This window comes from Perognathus longimembris, chromosome 9 (assembly GCF_023159225.1).
Source record: "Perognathus longimembris pacificus isolate PPM17 chromosome 9, ASM2315922v1, whole genome shotgun sequence".
Taxonomy (NCBI): domain Eukaryota; kingdom Metazoa; phylum Chordata; class Mammalia; order Rodentia; family Heteromyidae; genus Perognathus; species Perognathus longimembris.
In genome coordinates, this window is record NC_063169.1 from 65,502,196 (window position 1) to 65,513,778 (window position 11,583).

At 42.5% G+C, this 11,583-nt stretch overlaps 1 protein-coding gene across 1 annotated transcript in view; it reads right to left on the reverse strand.

Annotated features, from left to right (window-relative positions):
• The window catches only part of Tfb1m (transcription factor B1, mitochondrial), a 34,712-nt gene extending 29,653 nt beyond the window's left edge, over positions 1-5,059 (reverse strand). The window contains exons 1-2 of the mRNA XM_048354352.1: positions 4,862-5,059; positions 2,799-2,950 (exon numbers count right to left, since the gene is read on the reverse strand). Coding sequence (XP_048210309.1) covers positions 2,799-2,950; positions 4,862-4,994 — 285 coding nt within the window. The 5' untranslated portion in view covers positions 4,995-5,059. The remainder of the gene's footprint in view (positions 1-2,798; positions 2,951-4,861) is intronic.
• Positions 5,060-11,583: the final 6,524 nt, after the last annotated feature.

Sequence of the window (11,583 nt, forward strand, 5' to 3'; positions counted from 1 at the left end):
CCTTCCTAAAAGTTGGGATCAGAAGTTTGCCACCATATCCAGCTTGTTCATTGAGATGGGAAACACATTAATGTTTTTTTGCCTGGGCTGGCCTGGAAAATCTGATCCTTGCCTTGTAAATAGCTGGAATAAAGATGTGCCCCACCATACTTAACTAGTTGCTCTTTTAAATGTCTTCAGCCAGGTAGTGGTTCATATCTGTAATCCGAGCTACTTAGGAAGCTAAGATCTGAAGAATTTGAGCTCATGGCTGGTCCAGGCAGGAAAAAAAAATCTCCTGGAGTCTATCTCCAAAATAACCAACAAAAAACAGAGTTGGAGGCATGACTCAATTGGTAGAGCACCAGCAGTGTAATAAGCAAGTTTGAAATCCCTAATTCAAACCCTAGTACCACCAAAAAAAAAAGGATCAGTCTGGGGACTACATAAAGTAAAACAAGAATCAACAGATATATATATATATATATATATATATATATATATTTTTTTTTTTTTTGCCAGTCCTGGGCCTTGGACTCAGGGTCTGAGCACTGTCCCTGGCTTCTTTTTGCTCAAGGCTAGCACTCTACCACTTGAGCCACAGTGCCACTTCTGGCCATTTTCTATATGTGTGGTGCTGAGGAATCGAACCCAGGGCTTCATGTATATGAGGCAAGCACTTTGTCACTAGGCCATATTCCCAGCCCCTCAACAGATATTTGATTCTCCCTTGTGCTTAGTAAGAAAGAATGCATCTAACAGATAGAGAGATCTGAGGGTTAATTTCTTGAAGAATGAAAAAGTCAGAACAGGCTCTCTACATAGAGAAAGTGCTAAGAATAAGCCTGAAGGGAGCTATGCAGTGTTATTTAGTTTCCTTTTATCATGTGGTAAATATCAACAAAAATAACAATATTCCCACTTGCAACTCCAATTGGAATATAGTCCCAATTGGAGAACATGGTTCAAAGCAAAAATCACTATTAAATTTCACATTTCATCCAAGACTATACACCATGTCACAATCCCAAAATAAAGGCCCAAATCTGAAATGAATTCTGATTGACAAAATTAGATAAAATGGACTATTATATGATTCTTTAAGGCATAAACACTGGGTAAACAAGATGGGAAACACTGCTGGGTTTCTTACAAACTGAGAAGCACGCACTAAGTTCTAGGTTTTAAAACAAATTTTCTCCAACTGTTCTGACAGAAATTAGACATTTTTTCATTAACACACGCATAAATAAGTATCTAAATGTGCTCATTTTAAACCAATTTGCTCTCTTGTACAGAAATAAGAATGTGGATTATTTTATTGTTCCTTTATAATCATATAATAAATTGCTAGTCATCTGAGCCAAATGCTCAGGGCTCTATTAAAGTTTTAGAATTACATAGGAATCAAACAACAGCCCTGAAGTCATTAAATGCCCCCTATGAGGAATTCCCTTTACAAGTTCTCTGATAAAATTTGTTTCACCAGTTGCCAATGTTTTAAGAACTTACCTCCCTCCTCAACCCTGCCTTTTGCCAGAATTATCACCTATTTGTTTTAAATCTTGCCTAGAAGAGATCAAGCCAAGCTTAAACTTTCCACTGGCCACCTTTAAGGTGCAGCTATGAAGACATTCACTTGGCTGGACATCCTGCTCTGGCCTGTAATCCCAACTACTGGGGAAACTGTTAAGATTGCACCTTGACCAGTGGCATGCAGCTGCTGCTATTCCAAGCTACAGGGAGCTGGACGTGGATGTACAGGCCTACCATTCCAGCAACACGGGCACAAAGCGAGACCCTAACTTGAAAATTACCAACACAAACAAGGGCTAAAGGTAGGGCTCAAGTGGTAGAGCCACTGCCTAGCAAGTGCTAGGCTGAGTTCAAACCCCAGCACTACCACAAATAATAGATAAGTAAATATATACATACACAAGTACCCTCATTCAAAGCTTGTCTTCATTCAATGGAAACACATTCGGTTCCTTCAAATATTTTCGTGTTTTTAAAGATGCATATAAACCTCATTCTAAGTGGAGTGTACAATTTCATTCCTTCACTTGAAAATTCTCCCGCAAAAATGCTTAAACTTAACAATTAGTTGCTTTTGATAAAGATCTAGCATGTATTTTTTTTTATCTGCTTGTGGCAATGTTGTTCTGAACCTAATTAAAAAGTTATCAAAAGTGATGCCAATGAGTTATTACTGGGCATTATTTATTTTTATTTAGTTTGAAGGAATGGGCTATGATAAGCACCATTAATGGACAAAAAAAAAGAAAAAAGAACCACACAAAGCAGTTTGTTTAGCATCAGGTTTAAGAATCATGGTTTGAGGGCTGTGAATATGGTAAAGTGCTCGCCTTGTATACATGAAGCCCTGGGTTCGATTCCTCAGCACCACATACATAGGAAAAGCCAGAAGTGGCGCTGTGGCTCAAGTGGTAGAGTGCTAGCCTTGAACAAAAAGAAGCCAGGGACAGTGCTCAGGCCCTGAGTTCAAGCCACAGGACTGGCAAAAAACAAAACAAAACAAGAATCATGGTTTGACATATGCATTAAATCATTTTCTGACAGTATAGGCATCTGAATTTAGGTCCCTGTGCTTGAGAAGCAGGAGACCTATTGTTCAGCCATGCCTGGAGCCATCTCACAAAGCAGGGCATGGTGACACACACCTGTAATTCCAATTCTTGCATGCAAAAAAAGAGAAGGTAGAGAGATTGTTGAGTTGGAGGCTTGCCTGGCTACATAGCAAGACCCTGACTCAAAAAACAAAACAAAACAACAAAAAACCTAAATAAAAAGGCTCTCACCTGTAATCCAGGAATGAACCGGGTATCCTTTTCCACTACCAGAAGTTCAGCAACATCGGCATTGAGAATGGATCTTGTGATTCCCCCTGGTCCGGGACCCACTTCATAAACGTGAGCATTTGTCAGATCGCCGGCTTTCCTTACAATTTTATCTAGACGAAAGGAAGTTTTCATTATCTCTGATATTATGCAAATGCAATGCATGGGGTTTAAAGGAGAAAATACATAAAAAATTCATATGAGCCATTACTTGACTAATTAACTCTCATCCTAAACCAACATATAATAGACATTCAATAAGTCTATCATATGAAAATAAGATTACTGTGAAATATCGTTTACTTAAATGTAGCTAATATATTTTTTGTTCCTAAGACTTGGCCAGATAAGCCTTCAGAACTTCAGTCGCTGGACATTAAATATTTGAATAAGCAATACTTTGCTGACATCTAGAATTTTTCTCTGGAAGCAAAAATGAGCAGATAGTCTTCATTTTTACCTATGTGCAACTTCAGTAGTCAGTACAAACTGTGATCATACAACCTTCAGAAATTTGAGTCCTTAGGCATTCCAGGAAAAAGTTCAATTTAGTTTGAGTGGGGATATTTTAAATTTTCCTAGCACCCGTTAATGTGGAAATACAAATTTTTCTTGTAACTAGGCAGTCCTTCTGGAAAAACAGAACGGACTGGGCTTACTGACTGTGAGAAATCCAAATCAAAGCAATAAGGACTCCTAGACAGTGGACACTCAGCAACTCCAGAGGCACTGGCATGTGTTCACGAGCACTATACAGTCCCACGTTTGCTCGTTACTGACAGCCATCTCTTAAGCTTAAAGTAAAAAACCAGACTCTTACCCATCTCCAACTAGGGAAGGAAGTGCCCTTTTGTGAGCAATATATATACATTCTCTTCTTAAGATTCATTAATTACTAATCCTTGAAACTCATTAACTAAGCACTGCTAGTCCAATTTAGTAAGTCTAGGCCTTATGGAGTAAACAATATTCATGTTTTTGAAACTGTAAAGTTATGACAGATAGGACTGAGGCTCACCCTTAGGCTCATCTATATTTTGTGGACTGTGCGTCACTGGCTATGACTTACTATCTTCAACTTCTGAAGAGAGACCCAGTGGAGTGAAATATCAAAGAAAATCTCAAAACATCAGCATTCAGCAGTGAATTAGTGTCCTTTTCTTTTTGGTAGTGTGGCATATTTTATCCCTGCAATCTCCTTTTTTAGGTAAGAACTGGATGGGGGAGGTAGAACAGCACACATTAAATCAGGGACTCCTAAACAGGAGCATATATACTGTGCATAAACTGGGCCTTCTAAGAAAGGACATTTCAAAGGAATGAGATTGTAACTCAGTAAAGCCTAGATTCTAGAGACTGCCAGGTCCACTGGCAAGTTCTATGCCCGGTATCAGTACTTTGTAGACAATATAGTAGCGATTCACTGAATATCCTGCACCCTTAGGAATCATTCATTTTTTTGGTGTCTGTACTGGGCTTTGAACTCATGGCCTAGGTGCTGTCCCTTAGGTCAAGGCTGGCATTCTACCACTTGAACCACAGTTCCACTTCCGACTTTTCGTTGGTTAACGCTCTCACAGACTTTCCTGCCCGGGCCCCGGGGTAGCTTTGAACTCGCCATCCTCAGATCTCAGATCACAGGCGTGAGCCACCAGTGCCCGGCCGAGTACTGCTTAAAGTCTTGACAAGTAAACGTGTGCAGGGTATCGATCCATTTCGGACGCGATCGGTGCACCACAGTCCGGCGTCAAGAATCACCTCGGGCGAGCACGGGGAGGCCGTCCGCCCACCCAGGCCTCGGCTGCCCGGGCCCTCGTGACCCCAGCCCGCCGGGAGCGAGCGGCGCCGTCCGCGTGGGAAGACCGCGGCCCCCGGAGTGGGTGTGTGTGTGGGGGGGGGGGGGAAGGACGACCCGGCGGGGGTGACAGACAGCCCGCACGTGCGGGCCGGGTCCCGCCTTAAAACTCCCGCCCGCAGGGCCCGCTCGGGATTCCCGCCCGCGAGCGCGCGGGCGCCGCATCCACCTGTCAGCCTCAGGTCCAGGAGGAAATTTTGGGACAGCTGCTTCGCTGCTTGCAGTCTAAACAACTTAATGATTTCTCGAATGGTGGGCAACGGCGGGAGGCGGAACGTGCTGAACTTCCCCGACGCCGCCATGACGCCAGGGAGCGGCGCGCGAGCGCATCGCCGATCCGAGCCGGGCGCTCCGGGACTTCCGGGAGCGGCTCGAGAGGGCGGTGCCTAGGGGAGAGGAAAGCCCGCCTCCGGGCCCGACTCATTGGTCGGGAGGTCCACGGCTGAGGCAGGAAATCCGGGTACATGGAGAGGGCACGCACCGCGTCCCGCCCACTGCGCTGCGGGTTGGCGCGTTGGGGGTGGTTTCCGCTTGCGAGCCCCAGTGGATTCTGGGAGCCAGGGGGCGTGGCGGCACGTGTGGCCCCGCCCCCGCGAGGCCACGCCGGCCCTAGAGGTTGCCAACTGTCAGTCTGAGGACGGTGGCGGGCGGGGGAGTGATCCCAGGCGACGCTGATTGGTGGTTGGCATTTTTTATTTTTATTCCCCCCCCGCCCCCTAATGGCTGGGCGTTTTCAGAACGGCTGCACAGTACGTGCAGGCCTCTGTTTTTCATCTGTTAAATGGACACATCTCAAAATGGTGCCATGCATCGAAGCCGCAGACTTGAAGTCGGCGCTGGCCACTTGCACTAAGGTGCCTGGCCTGGCGGGGGAACGCGGTTCGGAGACGGCCAGCGACGAGCACGCTCAGTCCCGGCCACGGTGTATTCAATGGAGAAGAAAACTCCCTTTTGTTTACGTTGGTTTTAAAATCAGCTTGGACTAATGGCGTAAAGGCATAGGTTTTATGGCATTCTCCTCCCTCCCCCCCCCCCCCCCATGCTCATGCTAGGCTTTGGCCACATTCACCCCTTCTGTTACCCTTTCCAACCCCCTAACCTTTTCCTGTTCCACATTCCTAACAGCCCCCAACTCATCCCCCTCACTCCCCCCCCCACCATATCATTCATGTCTTTGTGAGCCTGGATTATTTATATATATATATATATATATATATATATATATATTTCTTATTTATTGTCAAAGTGATGTACAGAGAGGTTACAGTTTCATACGTTAGGCCTTGGGAACATTTTTTTTTTTTTTTTTTTTTGCCAGTCCTGGGCCTTGGACTCAGGGCCTGAGCACTGTCCCTGGCTTCTTCCTGCTCAAGGCTAGCACTCTGCCACTTGAGCCACAGTGCCACTTCTGGCCATTTTCTGTATATGTGGTGCTGGGGAATCAAACCCAGGGCCTCACGTATATGAGGCAGGCACTCTTGCCACTAGGCCATATCCCCAGCCCAGCCTGGATTATTTAACCTAAGAAATTAAAAAAATTTTGTGAGGATGCCTCCAAATTGAATTGTCAGGGAATCGCAGGCTGGTTTTAATAGGTAAACTCACTGAAAAACCCACTTAATAGTGTACTTTTGTGATACACAGCTTGTTTTCCTCCAGTAACAGCCGCTGAGCTTTCTTCCACGGTACGAAGCCAGCCAACTCAAATAAGACATCATACCTAGCTGCAATCACCCAAATTGTCTCTCTACCTCATCCCCATGTTGTACACACAAATACTGCCTGATCGTGTATCTGAATGGAGTTCTTCCAACCTGTTCCAAAGTGCCTGATTTTAGGATCACAAAAGTCTGCCTGGATCTTTACATTTGTTGTAATTTTGCTTTTGACATGAGTACTTTAGGATTTAGGAAGTGTTTTTCGTGTGTGTGTTTATTATCTTTAGTTGTACAAAGGAGTTTTAGTTCGACTAATCAGATTATGAATTGAGTGCATCTTTAATCAAGATGTCATCCCTTCCATCATCCTCCCTCATGGGAACTGTTTTTTCTATACAACTATTATTATTTTATTTATTTATTTATTTTGTTCTCTGGTCATGAGGCTTGAACTCAGGACCTGGGCATTGACCCTGAGCTCTTTTGCTCAAGGCTAGCGCTCTCTGAGCCATAGCTCCACTTCCTACTATTTTTTTTTAAACATCTTAACAGTCTTATGAACTAGGCAAGTATTACTAGCCTCAGTTAAGGCAGAGAAGCAAGTTCACTGAGGTGTTTCTACCACAATGCCTATACAGTGGGTATTGGCTACCATCCCCATTTTTTCTCCCTCCCTCCCTCCATCTTTCTTTCTTTCGGGTTTTGGGGCTTGAATTCTGGGCCTGGGCACTGGCCCTGAGCTCCTTTCACTCAAGACTAGCACTCTATCACTTGAGCCACAGCACCACTTCTGGCTTTTTCTGCAATGGTTTGGAGATAAGAATCATGGATGTTCTTGCCCAGGTTGGCTTCATACTGTGATCCCCAGATCTTGGCCTCCTGAGTAGCTAGGATTACAAGTGTCAGCCACCGGTGCCCACCTCCATTCCAACTTCTTAGTGTCCTTTGACATTTCTATTGTGGCCTATCCTGTCCTTTTGGAGCAGTAACTGGAAAGCTAAGGAATAGACAAGTTTATACAAAACTAGAGAGTTTACAATTTATAAAGCTCTTAGAAAAGTACTATGCTTCACAACTTTCAATTATCATATTATTAATTGATAAGTCAATGTTACTTTATGCAATTCTTTTTTAGATTCTATGTTTCAGGTTCTCAAAGCCCTGTCATCATGCTAATACATTGTGGAGCCGGGTCTAGAATTCAGAACTTTTGCTTCAACTGTGTTTTTAAATTAACCTTGTATTAAAAAATTATAGAACTGAAGAAAAATTTCCATCTGAGGAGAATTTTCCAAGTTTTTTAATAATTCCTGAGATCCAATTTTTATCATCATAAATATCTGATACTGAGTCTTTTAATTTTAGAAAATTATGCAGAATTCCCTGTAAGAGCCTGTGAAATCAGCAGGGGGTGTTTTAGTGGTATATTTCACATGTTAAATGCAAACAGTTTTATTCCTCAAAAGAGAAGTATGCAGTTTCATCAGTTTTAAAGCTTTGAAGTATCTGCTTCATCTAGATATAGATTTTAATAAGGTAAAATATTATAATTAAAACAGAAGTTGCTAGCCCCTCCTATCAGTATAGAGGAAGAACTACAAATGATTCATACCAAACTATAATACAGAATTTTAATTTGCATAAATCCCAAGATAGCTATATAGGAAAATAACTTATTAGTTTAGTTTTTATTTTAATGAAAATGTATATATGGCTTCATTTGATAGAAGTAATTTAGGGTCTACTTATGGGAAAAATGCAAATTCCAAAAGATTGTCATTTTACAGTTCCTTGGAAGAGACATGGAAGCCACCAAGAGCAATACCTACTTGCCATGTGGGAATTTTCAGAGAAAATTAAGTGTGCCTTGGAATTGCCAAATTGAACTGTAAGATGATGATGATGATGATATGTAAAGTGCCCTTTTCTGATGGTATTTTATAAGCCTATAGAACATGACTGGGTCCCCTGGAGAAACATGAAGAGCTACGTTTTTTTTTTGCCCATGTTTTGGTGTTTTCGTTTTTGTTTTCCTTCCCAGTTCCCTAATGGCTATTGGATGCCCATTAGTCACAAAGGAATCTTGTGACTTACCCAGCTGGAAGAAGGGAGATGGGGAGAATTCACAGCGATCACCCAGTGCTTGTGGTGTGGTAGAGAAGCAGGGCAGCTCCGCGGCACATTGCCTGAGGAATGGCCAGGGCCACCCTTTGTTAGGGAATGTAGTGTTCATTGCTCCTCCAGGCAGGATTTGAACGCCCACCTGTGCTAGTGAGGTGGCAAGGACAGGCTGCAGGAACGCAGGCACGACTCAGGACGCAACTCTTTTAACAAGGGATAAAGACGTTGTACAACATGAGCCTTTATTTTTATTATGTGCTCATTGAAAAAAAATTATACATTTAAAAAGTTATGTGGAGGAATTGGGTATGCCTGTGCTCCTTGAGGTTTTAGGAGGCAGAGAGAAAGAGCGTTGTGGTTTTTGCCTGAGCGAAAGTCAGTGAGACCTTATCTCAACAAGCAAGCCTGGCATGGTGGTATATGTCTATAACCCAGCTACATGGCACAGGTCTAAGTAGGAGAATCACAGTCTGAGGCCAGCCTTTCTGAAAAATAAAACAGCAGAGAGCCGGGAACATGCCTCAACTGGTAGGTGTGAGGCCTTGAGTTCAAACCCCAGTATCAAACCCCTGCCCCTGAAAAAAAAAAAAGTAATATAGAAGCAAATTGTTAGTAGAACCCCCTGTATTCACAGAGTAATTGGCTATCCCTGGGCATCCTGGTACAAACCCCTTTGCCCCTTAGTAGAGGTCTACAGGTGGGCTACAAAATAAGGGCACAGCGATTCCTTTCTCTGCCCCAGGTCCCCTATTTCCCATCCCTAGCTTAGTCCCTGTGTTACTATCCAGCAGACACTTGGGTGCTAGATGAAGAAAATGCCCCCACAGTGTCATTTCATAATCTTTTAATACCACCACTGGGAGGGGAATGAGTTTAACTGACTGGCATGCTGAAACCCAAGAGGTCTTCCCACCCTCTGCTTTTGTAGGGTCAGCTTATTCCTGGGTCAGCTTAAAGCAGTTATGGGGACAGATCTAAAGGGCATATTCCAAGAGGATATCAGGCATCACTAAGATCAGTGCATGTAGGCACTCCTGTCTTTTGGCAGGATTACTGCAGAAAGTCAGACACTCGTACTACTGTGTCTTTACTCAGACCTAGGATAAACCATTCTCCGTGGACTCAGTCATAGTTCCTACGGGGCCCTAGAGTTTCCACAATTTCCCTCATTTACTAGTGACGAAACTATAGAAAAGCGAAATGTTCAAGTTCACAGAGGAATGAGCCAGCCTGAACTTGGACGTCAGGCTATAGTATTTACACACGTCAACTCTGTTCATGTACTGTTCTCCCCTCTGAAGCAATTTCTGTAAGAACTCCGTGTCTTTGTCTTTTTCATGTGCCAACTTTTCCTGTTCCACCCAAACTCAAGAATATGACATATACTACCATGCCAGTCTAAGATCCGATTTCGTTTCCTCCTGAATACTTTGATTTCTTCCATGAAACAGTTCCTGTCTGCAAACTTTCCCATTGGCATTCCCAGAGTGGTCTCCCACAGAGTCACCCCAACACTTTCGTACATTTTCATCATCCATCCTGGAAGCAACAGATCTTGAACCCAACTTCCCTTTGTACTACGAGCATCTTTCACACAGATCCCTGCAACATGTTCTAAATTGACCTTATCTTAATCTCTGAGACATGTTCCATGTTAGCTGACAAATGGCAAAGGGGTAACAGGTTGTTGGTGGCAGTTAGGTGGCCAATCATCAATATATCAGTGTATGATCATGTGGCTGTCCTGCATTACATAGGTAATGTCAAAGTCATCATTAGAATCCTGAAATGTGGAATATGGGATTGCCAAGGCGTTGAATGAGTCCTAGCCATCCGACCATCACTGAGTACCTGGAAGATAGAATTGGAAGAGAGCCAGGAAAGCTGGCCCTGTGGGAAAGACTCCGCCCAACTTGGGAGATGGAAAGAGTAGGGTCAAGCCTTTAGGATATGGCAAGCCTCATCAAGCTGGAAAGTGTCACGAAGTAGATTCTCCCCGGGCCCTCCAGAAAGGAATGTTGTCCTACTGACATCGTCTTCAGCTCATTGAGCCTCATCTCAGACTTCTAAGCTATTGAAGTGCAAGTCAATAAATCTGTGTTGTTTTGAATCACTCGGTTTGTGAAAATTTGTTACAAAAGTCACAGAAAATGAATGCAGTTTCTTTAGCTGCAATGTGAATAGGAATAGTTTTATAGTATTGCAAATATGCATCAGGTTTTGTTATACTTCTAAAATAATGCGTGTAATGGACCAAATATAGTTCCCACGGATTGCAAGTGTGTCATTAATGTTAATATTTTCCTCTTCTCTTCCTGTCTGAACACACTTATCTAGGAGATAGATATCTAACTATATATAATCAACATGAATCATATGGTGTTGAAATCAATACTCTTACGGTATTGAAATCAAATAACCATCAGGATGTAGTTCCCTTATTATTGTAATATATGACAAGTGAGCTCAGAGGAATTCCTGCTCATTTACTGTTCTGTGGCTCTCATGAAGGATGACTTTCTCTTCTCCCGATTTTATTAAGCAAGGCTGTTACACATAACTATTCTTTTGCTTCATTATTTAGAGACACTGACAATTTTAACACCAGAGAGTCACCTTAAGTATAGAATTACAAATGTTATACCTTAAACCAAATATTTCCTTTGCTCTTAGCATTACTCATTTTTTTTTATAGCTGTATTCATTTGGTTCCTTTAGTAGTGTTCTTGTTCTTTTGGGAGATGGTAGCAAGGAGGTGTTTCTCACTCAGCAGAAAGGTTTAGATAACAAATATGATGTACTAAGTCAAAGAGTAGTGCGGAATACAAGATCTTAAATTATCACTGTAAAATGATAAGTTATGTTTTGAAATGTATGCATACTATATTCATACTATATTATGACTAAAGTCCTATTATTTTGGATGCATTTTAAAAAGTTTGCTAAGGTACCTAATGGATTGTTGGGGGAGGGAAATGGGAGTGCTAGCTTAGGGCTATAAGTATTACAATTGTTCATTTCTATTGCATGGTGTTTTATTGCTTCATGTCACATATTAATCATGTAACACTCTACCTCAGATAGTGTAGTTTATATGCTATTTTTTAAGTTA